At 38.6% G+C, this 17,555-nt stretch overlaps 1 protein-coding gene across 7 annotated transcripts in view; it reads left to right on the top strand.

Moving 5' to 3' along the window:
• KMT2E (lysine methyltransferase 2E) overlaps positions 1 to 17,555 on the top strand; it is a 100,796-nt gene that overhangs the window by 13,217 nt on the left and 70,024 nt on the right. For 3 of the 7 annotated variants that reach the window (XM_003896441.5, XM_009203603.4, XM_021936142.2), the window contains exons 2-3: positions 11,602 to 11,675; positions 14,360 to 14,544. In XM_003896441.5, coding sequence (XP_003896490.2) covers positions 14,474 to 14,544 — 71 coding nt within the window. In that variant the 5' untranslated portion in view covers positions 11,602 to 11,675; positions 14,360 to 14,473. Of the gene's footprint in view, positions 1 to 11,601; positions 11,676 to 12,683; positions 12,845 to 14,359; positions 14,545 to 15,331; positions 15,407 to 17,555 lie in introns of all 7 variants that reach the window. The other 4 variants (XM_021936141.2, XM_017957041.3, XM_009203601.4 and 1 more) reach the window with 4 other exon arrangements.

Here is a 17,555-nt window from a genome sequence, read left to right as displayed (position 1 = left end):
CTACAGTGATAGTGCAAGTTATAGGTCAAAGAAGATTATGTTGGCATAGCTTAAAATTTCACTTACAGAAGTTTAAAATTGATACCTCTTACCTCCTGAAGTAAATAGTTTATTAAGGATTTTGGGAAAAACAATTCTAGTTCAATCCCCAGCTACACATAGCAATTTCCTCATGCTTAAATGGTTTTTATGAGTGGCTGATGAGCTCACTATATGTGGGTTATTTTTCATTTATATATAATCCCTTTGCAGAAAGGCTCCCCCCGGTTTTTTTTTTTTTTTGATACAGGGTCTCGCTCTTTCGACCAGACTGGAGTGCAGTGGCACGGTCATGGCTCACTACAGCCTTGATCTCCCAGGCTCAAGCGATCCTCCTACCTCAGCCTCCCAAGTAACTGGGACTACAGGCACCATGCCACTATGTCTGGCTAATTTAAAACAAAATTTTTTTTTGTAGAGATAGGGTCTCATTAAACAGCCCATGCTGGTCTTTCACTCCTGGGATCAAGCAGTCTTCTCACCTCAGCCTTAACAGTAAAGCTGGAAGGTGAAAGTGAGTGTACTCTGTCTCATAGCAAATGTACTGGTCCCTTATAGGACTCATTGTATCCACCAACCTCATTCTTGACATTTTATTTTTGCCTGTATTCTGAATTTTTTCAGAGATTGTGTGCTTTTTTTGAAGTTCAAGACAGGCTACTCTAAAAGCTCATGTGTGTTTGCATAGTATTTTTCTTACTGGATATGTGGATCTGTTAATTCCATAATTCATTTTTTGTGTGTAAAGTGCATAGACATTTTCTTTCCTTAAGCTTCAACTCTCTAGTTGTATTATACTAGTCTTCCCATTTCCAGGTTTTTGTTTTTCTATTTACCGTATGAAGAGGAGGAAGCTGATCTTGGGATATTGTAAGTCTTGGAATTAAAAGACAGGAAAATGCTGTAGACGTAAAACTATTTAAACTTGAAAGTATTTACATATATATATTTATAATTAATTTTGGTCCCTTACTGATTTTATGGGTTTATTAAGTACTTAGGAATTAATCCTACTCTTACTTTAGTCTTAGGATTTTTATAGTAAATATTTTAAATACATCTGAAATATTAAGATAACTATTCAAATACAGTGATAGAGTTGCTGTTCTTTCACCATTTGCTTAGTGGCCAACAGTATTCTGATTGGAATTGATTATTATCATTGGATTGAATAATATATTTTTTGTGTATTCTAAGAGACAACTAACATTAATAAATAAATACCTACACTGTATCTACATATCTTACTCTGCACAACAAGGCAGATATTTTGCTCATTTTTTCCTGAGTGGGCTAGAGGGACTGAGACTTTTTTTTTTTTCAGACAGAGTCTGGCTCTGTCGCCCAGACTGGAGTGCAGTGGTATGATCTTGGCTCACTGCAAACTCCGCCTCCTGTGTTCAAGCCATCCTCTCACCTCAGGCTCCTGAATAGGTAGGACTACAGGCATGGGCCACCACGCCCGACTGGTTTTTGAATTTCTTTAAAGACTGGGTTTTCCACATTTGCCATGCTGGTCTTGAACTCCTGGGCTCTAGTGAACCGCCTGCCTCGGCCTCCCAAAGTGCTAGAATTATAGGCATGAGCCATCAGCCCAGTCGAGACGGAGACATTTCTGTTTTCTTTTTCCTCTTTCTTGCTTTTTTTTTTTGAGGGACAGTCTCACTCACCCAGGCTGGAGTGCTGGCATGATTTCAGCTCACTGCAACCTCCACTTCCCAGGCCCAAGCAATTCTCCCACCTCAGCTTCCTGAGCTTACCTCAGGTGCTCAGCTTCACCTGCAGCACCGCACCTGGCTAATTTTCATTTTTTGTTTTTTTGTAGAGACGGGGTTTCACCATGTTGTTCAGGGTGGTCTCTTTTTAACTCTTAAGCTCAAGCGATCCCCCCACCTCAGCCTCCCAAAGTGCTGGGATTACAAGTGTGAGCCACCGCGCACGGCCTGGGACTGAGACATTTCCTGGGGTCACATAGCTAAAGAGTGGCTGTTCAATAATTTGAATTAAAGTCATTTGAAAATTTTTGTTGATCCTTTTATAAAGGACTAATTCTTGACAAGGTAATGAGAATAAATAAATCATTAATCAAAGGCAGCTACTTAAGAAGACTACTCTAAGGCTGGGCACAGTGGCTCATGTCTATGAGCCCAGCACTTTGGGAGGCCGAGGTAGGTGGATCACTTGAGGTCAGGAGTTCAAGACTAGCCTGGCCAACATAGGGAAACCCCGTCTCTACTAAAATACAAAAATTTGCCAGTTGTGGTGGCGCACGCCTGTAATCTCAGCTACTTGGGAGGCTGAGGTGGGGGAATCGCTTGAACCTGGGAGGCAGAGGTTGTAGTGAGCTGAGATTGTGCCACTGCACTCCAGGATAAAAACAAAAAACAAACAAACAACTACTCAAAGGTACCCTTGATTATATTGGATTGCCATAGGTCATTTCAGGTGTTGGAAGAGCAATATAATTTTGCTCACTGCCCATTCCCAAGCACCTAGAGCAGTATCTAGAACATAGTATATGTTCAATAAATATGTTGAATGAATGAATTTGATTTGGTTTTAAAATAATAGAATAGTTGTACTCTGAGGGAGGTGGGAAATACTTAAACAATACTAAGAATTCCATTCTTTAGAGACAAATTACTTAGAAGTTGATAGTGACAAATCAAAAGGGTTGTTGATTGTTGGATTATTCAGATGATGAAGATGATGGTAGGGGCCATGGAGGCTGAGGAAGAATGAGTCTTAAACACTGAGGAGGCACACGAGATTGCGTGGCTGGATATAATAGGAGACTGGAAGGAAATAAGGATTAAGAAGAGAATGACGATAGTGATAAAAAATAGAATGAAAGAAGATGTGTGGAAAAGAAAGTTTCACTTTGAAGGCTTGATTTTTGAAGTGATGGCAGATATTATAAATGTACATCCAATAGCTGGGTGGGAATAGTAAATCAAACAAATGAAAGATTGAATCCAGGATTGATGGGAGACTAATAATGGAGAGGACTGAGCCTGGGGGCAACTATGTTAGTAACATTCGTCAGTGGTGGGTTTTGTTTTTTCATGTTCATTTAAAGGAAGGAGGAGAGATTGAATATGTTAGAAAAAAGGAAATTGTGGTTTAATCAATAATAATTTAGGTGGGTATCTTAGCCACTGAGTTACAGGCTTTGAGGTAATATAGAAATACCTCAGTTCTTGCTATGGAGTCAAATAGATGATCTAATTGTGGAAGTATACATTTAACAGCTGTTCTAAAATAATGTGTGTCAAAATATAAACCAATAGTTAATGTAAATAGTGCATTCTTTAGGAGGTTAAAAAGGGAAGACATTAGTGTAGAACAAGTTTTATAGCTGGAGCAGTCTTTTGAGATAAAGACTAGTCAAATTGTTATTTACGGCTGAGGAAACAGCCCTTAGGAGGTTGATCTACTAGATATTTTAAAGCTATCTAAAATTGGGAAGGCTTCAAGGAAGCATTGGTTCTTGAAGGTCTAATATGATTTTTATTGGATGAGAAAGAAAAGGAAAAGAAAATTAGTGAATTTGAAGAGGAATGAGCAAGGTTATGCCAACAATAGCAAAAAAGACTTGCATAATCAAAGGAGTTATAGATTGGATTATTAGTATGGAACAAGGTAACCTGATAAAATGTCAAGATTAGGAACTTGACTGAAATTACTGTGAACTACACTTTTTTGAATAGGTCAAAGTCAGGAGGAAACTAGTGGCTTTTGAAGTATAATATTCTGTCCAGTGTTGTAACCAACAGTTCTGAAATAGAGCACTGGTGTGAATGCCCTTTTAGTTTTTTGGTAAGGCATTCAGGCCACATCTCAGACCTACTACATGAGAATCTCTAGGGTAAGGCCTAGGAACCTATCATTTTCTACTCCTATCCCCAGGTGTATGAAAAATAACAGTTGTGGATCTATGTTTGGGAACCAGTGATTTAAAAGCCAAGTTAGTATATGGAAAGAAACTACTTAGAGAAGTATTCATTGCCCAGCTCTGAGATAATAAAATGTGGACAGTACCATCAGAAAGATTTGTTTAAATTCTGTTAATTAGATTTGATGCATGTTGTTTTTAGAGAGGGAAAGAAGAAAATTCTCAAGTTTTCTAGTATGAAAGAAATGGATTCAAAATAGTGATAGAAAGCATGCTTAGAAGGAGATAGAAGGAGAGTGAGGACGCTGTTTTACTTGAGATTAAAGAATGACAGAATAGGCCGGGTGCAGTGGCTCACTCCTGTAATCCTAACAGCTTGGGAGGCCAAGGTGGGTGGGTCACTTGAGGTCAGGAGATCGAAAACAGCCTGGCCAACATGGTGAAACCCTGTCTGTACTAAAAATATAAAAAACTAGCCAGGCATGGTGGCAGGTGCCTGTGATGAAGGTGCTTGGGAGGCTGAGGCAGGACAATCACTTGATCCCGGGAGGTGGAGGTTGCAGTGAGCAAAGATGGCGCCATTGCACTGCAGCCTTGGCAATGAGAGCGAAACTCCGTCTTGGGGGTTGGGGGTGGGTGGCGGGGGCGTGGAGAAAGAATGACAGAATAAAAAAATTGCCAACATTGTTTTAATAAAAAACATGCTCTTGTTTTGGTTATTTAATGGCTGAAAAAGGTGGGGCATGGTGGCTTATGCCTGTAATCCCATCACTTTGGCAGGCCAAGGTGGGCGGATCACTTGAGGTCAGGAGTTCGAAACTAGCCTGGCCAATATGATGAAATGCCATCTCTACTAAAAATACAAAAATTAGCTGGGCATGGTGGTAGGCACCTGTAATCCCACCTAATTGGGAGGCTGAGGCAGGAGAATTGCTTGAACATGGGAGGCAGAGGTTGCAGTGAGCTGAGATTGTCTTACAGCACTCCAGCCTGGGTGACAGAGTGAAACTATCTCAAAAAAAAGAAAAAAAAAAAAAAAAAAGGCCAGGCATGTTGGCTCATGCCTGTAATCCCTGCACTTTGGGAGGCTGAGGTGGGTGGATCACTGGAGGTTAGGAGCTTGAGACCAGCCTGGCCAACATGATAAAACCCTGTCTCTACTAAAAATACAAAAATTATCTGGGCGTGGTGGCGCGCCTGTAGTCCCAGCTTCTTAGGAGGCTGAGGCAGGATAATCCCTTGACCCTAGGAGACAGAGGTTACAGTGAGTCGTAATCACACCATTGCACTCCGTACTCCAGCCTGGGCGACGCAGCAAGACTCTGTCTCAAAAAAAAAAAAAAAAAAAAAGGCTAAAAAGTAATAGTGATCAAGCCTAATGGTCTATATAGGTTAAGTAAATAAAAGATAAATGGGGCTGAGCGCGGTGGCTCAAGCCTGTAATCCCAGCACTTTGGGAGGTCGAGGCAGGTGGATCACCTGAGGTCAGGAGTTCAAGACCAGCCTGGCCAACATGGTGAAACCCTGTCTCTACTAAAAATACAAAAATTAGCTGGGCATGGTGGCGCACGCCTGGAGTCCCAGCTACTTGGGAAGCTGAGGCAGGAAAATCGCTTGAACCTGGGAGGCGGAGGTTGCAGTGGCTAAAGATTGCACCACTGTACTCCAGCCTGGATGACAGAGCGAGACTCCATCTCAAAAAAAAAAAAAAAAAGTGTTTGCAGGATTTTTAAAAAAAAGTTATTTTGTTTTACTTATTTATTTTTTTTAGAGACAGGATCTTGGTCTGTTCCCCAGGCTGGAGTATGGTGGTGCTATCATGGTTCACTGTAACCTCAGACTCCTGGGCTCAAGTGATGCTGTCACCTCAGCCTCCTGATTAGCTGGGATTACAGGCACATACCACTACACCTGGCTAATTTTTAAAAAAAATTTTTGTAGAGACAGAGTCTTGGTTTTTTGCCCAGGCTGGCCTCAAACTCCTGGCCTCAAGCAGTCCTCCTGCCTTGGCCTCCCAAAATGTGGGATAACAGGTGTGAGCCACTATGTCCAGCCTAGGATTTTGTTGTTATTTGATTTTTAATTACAGTAAGCTTTGACACTATTTTTTGAAAGAGTAAAAAATATTCTACTCAATATGTCCTTTGGGCAAGTGGAATATACTGGTGAAACAAGTTTTTCATATCAAATTTTAAGTCAGTATTTTCGTTTAGCTACTGATTTTCAAACAATTCTTCAGGAATCTGTAGGTGAGAGGGTGTACAGGCATGGACATTCCCTGCTATTTTTTTAAACCACAGATATAGTACAAATGCCTACTGTACCCATTGGCAGACATCTCTGTGGCATTCTTCCTTTATATTTGACTTTCTTGGTATAACACTTCAAGTGGACACTAACAATGACTGGTTAAAGCATAGGAGATTAAAACTATTTTTTCATGTTACAATCAAAAAGAATGCCTAGATTTCTGTGTTAATGTTTCATGTATAGGAAAATTGCTACCAATGCTCAAAAAGAGTTTGAAGGCCACAATTTTAATGTCATTTAAAAAAATTAAACTTTTAATTTTGTGGTAATTATAGATTTGCATATGGTTGTAAGAAATAATAGAGAAATTCTATGTATCTTTACCCAGTGTCTTAGTCCATTTAGTGTTGATGTAACAATACCTGAGACTAGGTAATTAATAAAAGGTTTTTTGTATTTTTGCTAGTTTTTTGTTTTTTATTTTAAGACGGAGTCTCGCTGTGTCGCCCAGGCTGGAGTGCAGTGATGCGATTTCGGCTGATTGCAAGCTCCACCTCCTGGGTTCATGCCATCCTTTTGCCTCAGCCTCCCGAGTAGTTGGGACTACAGGCGCCTGCCACCACACCTGGCTAATTTTTTTGTATTTTTAGTAAAGACGGGATTTCACTGTGTTAGCCAGAATGGACTCGATCTCCTGACCTCGTGATTCACCTGCCTCGGCCTCCCAAAGTGCTGGGATTACAGGTGTGAGCTACTGCACCTGGCCTAAAGGGTTTTTTAGTTAATTGCTCTGCAGGCTGGGAAGTTCAAGAAGCATGGTGGCATCACAACATGGAGCAAAATCAAAAGGGAGGTGGACACGTGTGAAAAAGCAGAACTCAAAGGGTGTTGTGGCTAAAATTTTAACAACCCACTCTCTCAGGAACTGATCTATTCCTCAGAGAACTAATCCATTCTTGACAGAGATAACGCTCTCACTACCACAATACTAACACCAAGCCACCCACAGGGTCGGGGCCCTCATGATCCAGATACCTCCTGTTCAAGGCCCTACCTCTTAAAGGCTCCACGTCACAACCTTGCTTCACTGGAAATAAGGTTTCAACATGAGTTTTGGCAGGGACAAATCTTATTCAAACCATAGTACGCAGTTTCCCTCAGCGGTAACATCTTGTAAAATTGTAGTACAGTGTCCTGACTAGTGTGTGTGTGTGTTTATTTTAAGAGATAGGGTCTCCTTTGTTGCCCAGGTTGGAGAGTAGTATGAGCATAGCTTGCTGTAATTTCAAACTCCTAGGCTCAGACGGTCCTCGTACCTCAATCTCCTGAATAGTTAGGACTACAGGGATGCACCACCATGCCCAGCTAGTTTTTTTATTTTTGTAGAGTTTGGGTCACACTATGTAGCCCAGGCTGTTCTGAAACTCCTGCCTTTACGTGATCCTTCCGCCTCAGCCTCCCAAAGTGCTGGAATTACAGACTTGAGCCAACACACCTGGCCAAGACCAGAATATTGACACTGATACAATCTTCTCATTTTATTCAGGCTTCCCAGTTTTATTTGTACTCATTTGTTTGTCTAGATTTAGTTCTGTACATTATGATCACATAAATGTACCTGTACCCACCACCACAGTTAAGGTATAGAACAATTTTATCACCACAAGGATCCTTTTTTTTTTTTTTTCTTGAGATGGAGTCTCGCTCTGTCTCCCAGGCTTGAGTGCAGTATCGCGATCTCGGCTTACTGCAGCCCCTCTCCCGGGTTCACGCCATTCTCCTGCCTCAGTCTCCCGAGTAGCTGGGACTATAGGCGCCCGCCACCACGCCTGGCTAATTTTTTGTATTTTTAGTAGAGACGGGGTTTCATGATGTTAGCCAGGATGGTCTCGATCTCCTGACCTTGTGATCCGCCCACCTCGGCCTCCCAGTGTTGGGATTACAGGCGTGAGCCACCGCGCCCGGCCCACCACAAGGATCCTTAGTATTGTTCTCCTATGTAACCGTACCTACCTCCCTCTACCCCTTTTCTTCTAAATAACCTGTCCTCCATTTCTATAATTTATTTCTTTAAGAATGTTATATAAATGGAGTTAAATAGTGTGTAACTTTTTGAGATTGGCTATTTTTGTTTTTTTTCTTTTTTGGGATGGAGTTTTCACTTTGTCACCCAGTCTGGAGTGCAGTGGTGCAATCTCAGTTCACTGCAACCTCTTCCTCCCAGGTTTAAGCAATTCTCGTGCCTCAGTCTCCCGATTGGCTGAGCTTACAGGTGCCCACCCCCACACCTGGCTAATTTTTTTTTTTTTTTTTTTGAGACAGAGTCTTGCTCTGTCGCCCAGGCTGGAGTATAGTGGCACAATCTCAGCTCATTGCAAGCTCCGCCTCCCGGGTTCACGCCATTCTCCTGCCTCAGTCTCCCGAGTAGCTGGGACTACAGGCGCCTGCCACCACGCCTGGCTAATTTTTTTTTTTTTTTTTTTTTTTTTGTTTGTATTTTTAGTAGAGACGGGGTTTCACTGTGTTAGCCAGGATGGTCTCGATCTCTTGACCTAATGATCCACCTGCCTCAGCCTTCCACAGTGGTGGGATTACTGGCATGAGCCACCGCGCCCGACCTAATTATTTTTTTTTATTGTTAGTAGAGATGGGTTTCATCATCTTGTCCAGGCTGGTCTTGAACTCCTGACCTCAAATTATCCACCTGCATCAGCCTCCCAAAGTGCTGAGATTACAAGTGTGAGCTACTGTGCCCCGCCAAGATTGGCTTTTTTTTTTTTTTCCTGCTCAGCATAATTACCTTGGATTCACCCAAGTTGTTGCATGTATTGTTTTTTCCTTTATATTGCTGAGTAGTGTTCCTTTTAATTTTATTTTCTTGCTTTATTATTATTATCTTTTTTGAGACAGAGTTTTGCTCTTGTTGCCCAGCTGTGCAGTTCAAGTGATTCTTCTGCCTCAGTCTCCTGAGTAGCTGGGACTACAGGCATGCACCACCACGCCCGGCTAGTTTTTGCATTTTTAGTAGAGATGGGGTTTCACCATGTTGGCCAGGCTGGTCTTGAACTCCTCACCTCAGATGATTCACCCACCTTGGCCTCCCAAAGTACTGGGATTACAGGTGTGAGCCACCACCACACCTGGTCATAAACACAAATTTTAAGACTATGAGACTGTATTTTCCCATGTTTGTGGTGTTTTAATGCATTGTTGCAGATTAAATGTAAGTTTGTTAACTAGATCAGGTTTGAGGGAGGAGCAAGGTCAGTTTTGTTAGTGCAGTTTCATTTAATGATCAGAGGAAATGCAATCCAGATATTCTGGAGTAAGATACTTAAGTATTTAATTTCCCTTTTTGAGAGAGGCAGCTGTCAGTTTTTTCTTCCTTAATTGTAAATTCTAGATTATTTATTTTACCTGTCATCTGGCAAGTTTTTATTTGTTTATTTATTTATTTTTATTTTAAGGCAGAGTCTGTCACCCAGACTGGAGTGCAGTGGAGCAATCTTGGCTCACTGCAACGTCTGTCTCCTAGGTTCAAGCAATTCTGGTGCCTCAGCCTCTCAAGTAGCTGGGATTACAAGTGTGCCTCACCACACCCAGCTTATTTTTGTATTTTTAGTAGAGACAGGGTTACACCATGTTGGCCAGGCTGGTCTTGAATTCCTTACCTCAGGTGACCCGCGCGCCTAGGCCTCCCAAAGTGCTGGGATTACAAGTGTGAGCCACAGCTCTCGGCCATCTGGCAGTTTTTAATTTCAGGCAAACTGATGTGTAGGCTCTGGAATCAGACCACAAGGGTTCAGATCTTGATTTGGCTATTAGTTATGAACTTCGAACAAATTTAACTTCTCTACCTCATTGTAAAATGGGGATAATATACCTATATCGTAGGCTTATTGTGGAGATTAAGCATTGTAAGCACTCAGAATTTGCTATCATTATTATTATAACCAATAGTTGGGGAAGTTTGGGTATCAGATAAGTGCTTGTAGAGCACTATCTGGTAGTAATGTTAGCTCAGTTGTAGAAATACGTATTCATTTTATCAGATTTGTATTTTACAGTTTTTTAGAATCTAAAATTCTGTTGTTTTGATTACTTGGAGTAATCTGTTAATGTGCTTGTAATTGTAAAATCATCAACCTAAATCAATTTCCATTTATAGTTGAAAGTCAGAACAGTGAAATGACTTGCCCAAGCATTCATAGGTAGTAACTTGGAATGGATCTTGATTGACTAGTGTTCTTTTCATTTTACCTTAGTCAGCTGCTGTAAATTAAATCTTAAATGAATAATAAGGGCTGTTTGGTTTCCCATCTCAGTTACATGTCTCCTCAAAATTTCTTTCAAGTTTCTTTAATTATTTCCATTCGTAATTAAGCCAAAAATTTACCTCCTTAGTCTCTCAGTGATACACATCCAAAATATATACATTAATTTAATTTAAAATATTTATTGAGCACTGTGCCAGGTGCTTATAAAGGACAGAAATATAGTTAATGGCTCTTTCCTCAAAGAGATTGTTATATTGGGCACTTTTATTTGTAATTTTAGAAAAATGTTTTTCCTCATATTTTTATTCTTTCTGCCTTTTGGGTATCATATTAATCTTTAAAGTGTTATTTTTTTGTTTTGTTTTCTTTTTTTTTTTTTTTTAAGACAGGGTCTCCCTCTGTCACCCAGGCTGGGGTGCAGTTGTGCAATCATGGCTTACTGCAGCCTTGACCTCCTGGGCTCAAACAATCCTGCCATCTCAGCCTCCCAAGTAACTGGGACTACAGGTGTGCATCACCACATCCGGCTAATTTTTGTATTTTTTGTAGGGACGAAGTCTCACTGTGTTGCCCAGGCTGCTCTTGAACTCCTGGGCTCAAGTAGTCTACCTGCCTTAGCTGCTGGAAGTGCTGGGATTACAGGTGTGAGCCACTGCACCCAGCCTGTTTTCTGTTTATTTTAACATGGTCTTAAAGGCAGCTTCAGACTTCCAGTTTTCCTGATAAACTGTTTTCTACTTTAATTGCTTTTTTTTGCCTTTTACTTCATTTTTCCTACTTTAGAGTTGTGTTTGTTTTTATTGTTTTTGTTTTGGTATTGTTGCCTTTGCTAAATCTGTTTTTAATATTGTATTAAAATTTAACATTTTTTGAAGTTATTTTAAAAATTTTTTAAATATTAAATTTAATATTGTATCCCAGTGTTTCTTTTTCCAATTTGATTTAGTATTTAGCTTTGATTGTTGCCTTTACTTGTGTTTACATTCATTTGTGTAAAAAGGGAAGAATAAATTTATCCTTTTAAGAATTGGCTGCTTTATGTGAGTCACTTTGGTTTTAGGTACCATGTTTGTTAGAAGTAACTGTAATTTTATGCCATTTTAAAATAGCTCAAAACTCCTATGTTCACTTGGTTTCTAGGTCTATTCTGGATAAGCAGGTTTTGTGAAGACATTTATTCTTTCTTGGACCTCAGATTTACCAGACATCTCATGGTATTTCCTTTTATATTATTTCTTTAATGGCTGCCATTTATTCTCAGTGTATTTTGTACATATTTTACTTGTCAGCTGGATGACCAGTTTTTTGATTCACATGTAAGATGTGAAACATTGTGTTAATTGTTCAGGTTGTATTAAAAACCTTTTCCCTTTATTTGTAACTTTTTTAATTTTTATTTTTGAGACAGAGTCTCGCTCTGTCGCCAGGCTGGAGTGCAGTGGCGCAATCTCAGCTCACTACAGCCTCTGACTCCCTGTTTTAAGCGATTATTCCTACCTCAGCTTCCCGAGTAGCTGGGATTACAGGCACATGCCACCAACCCCAGCTAATTTTTGTATTTTTAATAGAGACAAGGTTTCACCATGTTGGCCAGGATGGTCTCAATCTCCTAAACCCGTGATCCGCCCTCCTCGGCCTCCCAAAGTGCTGGGATTACAGGCGTGAGTGAGCCAGCACACCCGGCCTATTTTTGACTGTTTTTTAAGCTCGCTGTGTTAAAGGTCACATCTTTTCTGCCTAGTACATTGGCTTTTCCTTTTTGAAAAAGCTGTGACTTGACCCTAACGAATTCATCATTTTATTAAATATCAACAAGATTTTTAAGCAATGTGAGTTTTCTCATTATAAGATTTTTTATATTAATGAAAATAGTGAAATATTTGCCTTAATGTCTTAATACATATGACCTCTTGTCTTCTGACCTCTTGTGAGTAAATTACTGAGATCTGCTTTTCCTATTGAATCAAATTCAGAGTCTGCAGTTCTGTTTCAGATGTGATGTATCTTTGTCCTGAGGATGAGCTTCTGTGTTTTTAGGGAAATGCAGTTATGGGAATGTCATGTAGTTGTTTTTAATGACACTTGATTATACAGGGTGATAGTATTTTTAATAGAGACAGGGTTTCACAGGGTGAAATACAGGGTGATAGTTCGTTTAGTTAATTAAGCCAGAGCTGCAGTTTCATCTGAAGTGCTCTAATGCATTCATCAATTCTTTGTAGAATGCTGTTATGTTCCAGGCACTGTGCAGTTTGGAAGACAAGCAGCAATAGCACAAATAGAAGTCATTGTCTGAAGGAGGTTTGTGGCAAGCTCTTTACTGAAACAGCTAAAGTGTGGTGTTTATTGAGGATGGCATATTTATATAAAAAGGGACATACTGGTAAATAAATACCTAAGTAAATTATTTTAAATTAGAAGTATCACTCAGTTACTTAAAAGACTTTAATAATGACTTGATTTCCTTTCAGTGTCTGCCTCTGGTAAATAAGTATACCACTAAATATAGTATATACCTAAAATACAAGACTTTTTATGAGTCTAACATAAAAAACAGTGTTTCTTCAAGTAGCAATTCTTATAGCTGCCTATAATATTTAGTTAACATTTGAGAATATCCAGGTTAATTCCTGTTTCACAGATTATACAGATTTTGAGTTCATACATTATGGGGGAAGATATTACCAAAGTGGGTAAATAACATGTTAATAGTTGTTTGAATTCGCCAAGAAAACTAGCCTTGAACTTTTAAACTATGTGTAACTGGAGGAGAGCTACCAGATTACAAATTATTATAACATAAAAATATGTAATAGTAGACAATTGCACACTGCTTTTCAATATTTCAGGTATTACATTACAGAGACAAGGATAATGACTGTTGCTGTTTTCTAATTTATAGGATTATCTATATTGGTTTTGTTCCTGAGTTTCACCTGTATAATTTTTGAAAAGACTTTGAGTAGATATTTTATAAACATACCTATAGCCACTGTTAATGTAGTGAATTTAAATTAGAAAAATTGATGTCGAAGCTAAGTATCTTTTAGTTGCTGTTGTAAATTAAAAAAAAAAACTTAGTTTTTTCTACTAATTGAATTAGGGGGTATTAACTCTTTAATAACTGAACAGTATTAATGGAAGAAAAAGAGAACTCCCTCAACAGTATACCTAGATTTACCTGTTATAGAAAATGACAACTACTGTACAGTAATTGAATTTATTACCAATAACATAGTTTCCCTTACATACAGATACAAACAGTAGAGTAGAATTGGTTCAAATCCTGGTTTCATCTCTTAAATGGAGCAACCTTGATTAAGTTGTTTTAAACCATGTGTAGCTGGGGGAGAGCTACCAGACTACTAATTATTATAATATGAAAATACACAATAATAGACAATTACACAGTGCTTTTCAATATTAGCCTGTTTTGGTTTTCTTTTCCTCAGTGGTAAAATGGAGGTACCTACCTTAGAATTGGGAGGATTAAATAGACCATCCATGTAAAAAGCTGATTATGGTGCTTAGTCCATAGTAAGTACTCAGTATTTGTTAGTATATTGTTAGATCACTCACTGAACAAAGAAGACTTATTTTTGCATACTGGCACTGTAAGAAATTACATTTTATCCTTTAAAATGAATACTTTTTGGTTCTTTACTAAAATGCCTTAGTAATCTTCTTGTGGCATCCTAAATTCATTCCCTCAGAAAGATTGTGATTTAGAAACTTTTCTTTTGATCATGATCACATAACTCAATTCCAGAAAAATTAATGAGACTCTAAGCAAATTTCAATTTATATTGAGATTTTAATAAAGAATGTTTTCTTCATGTTATTTTACTTACTGTAATAGAGTGACTCTTGCTTTTTTGTTTCCTTTTCTTTTAAACAGGGTTTGTGGATGCACTTAGATGTTTGCAATGAGCACTGTGGCTGGCATGCCCCAGTGTTTTGGATACCAATGCATAGGACTCCATAGTAATCGAATTTACCAGAGGCGAACGTCATGAGCATAGTGATCCCATTGGGGGTTGATACAGCAGAGACGTCATACTTGGAAATGGCTGCAGGTTCAGAGTAAGTATTTAAATTGGTTACATAAGCAAAAAAAAAAAAAAAAAAAAAAAGGAAACCCTTCTGGAGCTAGAAAGTAGGAAGAGCTGTAAGTGGAAAATATTAAATTTCTTCTTTCCTAGCCATTTTTTAAAGTAAAAAAAAAAAAAAAAAAAAGGTTACCTTTCTCAAACACTGAGAACATGATTGCTAACCTTGTTTTCCTTTTAAATAGTATTACCACTAATATTCATTATTGAAGTATTGGCATGACTTTTTTTGACTCCAAATTTCTGAGAATTGATACATTTTTTACCAACTGTATTTTACTATAGTATTTGATATTGTTTCCAGTGTCACTAGAGCCACCTGCTGACAGGAGTCATTAGTTTGTTGGTGCTTGGGTTCCCCCCACCCTCAGCAACCAGGTGGAGTTTTGCTGTGTCACCCAGGCTGGAACGCAGTGGCTCTATCTCGGCTCACTGCAGCCTCCGCCACCAGGGTTCAAGCAATTCTCCTACCTCAGCCTCCTGAGTAGCTGTATTACAGGCGTGTGTCACCACGTGCAGCTAATTTTTGTATTTTTAGTAGAGATGGTGTTTCATCATGTTGGCTAGGCTGGTCTTGAACTCCTGACCTGGTGATCCACTCACCTTGGCCTCCCAAAGTGTTGGGATTACAGGCGTGAACCTCTGCGCTCAGCTGGTGCTCGGGTATTTTTAGTTTGAATTTGTATAATTGAAGATTCTAGCGTATTTTGTATATAATGAAATATTTGCAAAAACTTTTTACTTGTTCTTTTTTCTCTCAGTGCTTAACATTTTTGCTTATGATTTCTTGACACTTAATCCACTATGAAGAAACTATTTTTTCTGCTGCTTTTAAAGTGAGTGTTGATTTGTTTGTACTAATTGGAGGTGCTTTCATTTAAGCATGGCTTTGTTTTTGTATTCAAAAGCCTGCTTTAAAGTACTGTCCTTGCATTGTTTACAACTGTTCTTTTTTTGTTGTTTGTTTGTTTTGTGACAGAGTCTCGCTCTGTCATCCAGGCTGGAGTGCAGTAGGGCAATCTTGGCTCACTGCAACCTCTAGGCTCAAGGGATTCTCATGTCTTAGCCTCCTAAGTAGCTGGGATTACAGGTGCATGCCACCACACCCAGCTAATTTTTGTATTTTTAGTAGAAACAGTGTTTCACCACATTGACCAGGCTGGCCTGGAACTCCTGGGCTCAAACGATCTGCCCACCTTAGCCCCCCAAAGTGCTGGGATTACAGGCATGAACCACCGTGCCCAGCCATGTTTACAGCTGTTCTTAGGGTAATGCTGAATTTTTCATTTGTTTCATACTTAATCATAAACAATTTTTTCTTATATTTTTTTCGCTTGTAATACAGAGCTCCTTGTATTCATATAATGTTCTGTAACAGTGTTAAGCAGCTCCCCTACTTTGAGCAAGATGTTTTATATAAAATATCTTAATCATCCCAGCAAAAAGGCAGGTATTATTTTCATTTTATAAGAAATGCAGCTCAAGGAGATTAACATATTTGCCTATGGCCACCTAATTAATAAAAAGTAGAGTTAGTTTGAACCCAGAGTTGCTTGGCTCCAGATTCATGCTGCCACATAGGTCAGAAGAGTCACATTTAGTTAATAGAGAAGTAAAATGAAGTGAAATGCCACATGTGATGAACTGAGGACAATTGTCATACCAAACTTCATTTGCTCTTTATTTTTAAATTTCTTATGTATTTTAATACAAATATTTAAAAATAATAGATTGTAAGAAAGAGAAAAGAAGTGGACAAATTTTGATCACAAATCTGAAGGAGTATATTGAGAAGTCATGGAGATTTTTTACACCTATTAATATAACAATTAGTATAACCTATTCATGTTATGCCTTCAATAACATACACTGGCTATGGTTATATCATTGAGGTGTATGTTATTGGAGGTCTTAACACTCAAAGGGAAAATTAGAGGTTTTACCTAGGATCTAAGATGCTGGCGTGAGCCTCTCATCAAAACCCACTTACAGTTTGAGAGTTTATACAGAGAATAAATTAGATTTTTAATTGGGAAGAAGAACATCCTTTAAGTCCAATTTCTGAGGAATTAGAGCTTATTTATTCAATCATTCTAAACTGTTCTTTTTCTGTAAATGCCTCTCTCAATTTAATGTTTGGCATTTTTCCCTTTTTAGATTTTCAGTTCTAACTTACTTAAATTTCTGCACTAATAATATATGATGTGGCTTAGATGATAATTTATGATGATTTTTTAATGAATAAGGACATTTTGGTATAAAACAAATAAGATTTTAAATTTATAAAGTGGTTCCAGAAAAATGTGGCAATATCAAATAGATTATTGCAAACAGAGTAGTGGTTATTCTTCCTTTAATGTTTTTGACATTAATTTAGAATTACAACACGTTTGTAAATAGCCTGTTTTCATTTTTAAGAATGGAAATATTACATAAATAATTCAGCTCAGTGCAGTGGCTTATGCTTATAATTCCAGTACTTTGGGAGTCTGAGGCTTGAGCCCAGCAGTTTGAGACCAGCCTGGGTAATACGATAAGACCCAGTCTCTACAAAATAAAAAAATTTTAAAAATTAGCTTCATGGTGGTGCATGCCTGTAGTCCCAGCTACTTGGGAGGCTGAGGTGGGAGGATCACTTGAGCCCAGGAGTTCCAGGTTGCAGTGAGCCATGATCACACCACTGCGTTTCAGCCTAGTAACAGAGCAAGACCCTGTCTCAAAAAAGTAAAACAAAATAATTCTACTTGTGATGACCAAAAATGTTCTCTATATTTGTAAAGTTAGTGAAGTAATGAAAATTAAAGTGGTATAAATTTAGGACTACCAGAATTTAGGCTTTGGGTAACCGTAGTCTAAAATAAGATCTAGTACCATTTGGTAATATAGGCTGTTTGCTTCATTAAGTAAATAATCAATAGTCATAAATAGTACTCTGGTAAATTTCACAGGGATAGTAGGGACAATGCAGTTTGATGGGGAAAATGC

This window comes from Papio anubis, chromosome 4 (assembly GCF_008728515.1).
Source record: "Papio anubis isolate 15944 chromosome 4, Panubis1.0, whole genome shotgun sequence".
Classification (NCBI taxonomy): Eukaryota; Metazoa; Chordata; class Mammalia; order Primates; family Cercopithecidae; genus Papio; species Papio anubis.
Note: the sequence above shows the minus strand (reverse complement) of the source record. Positions and strands in the feature narration are given on the sequence as shown.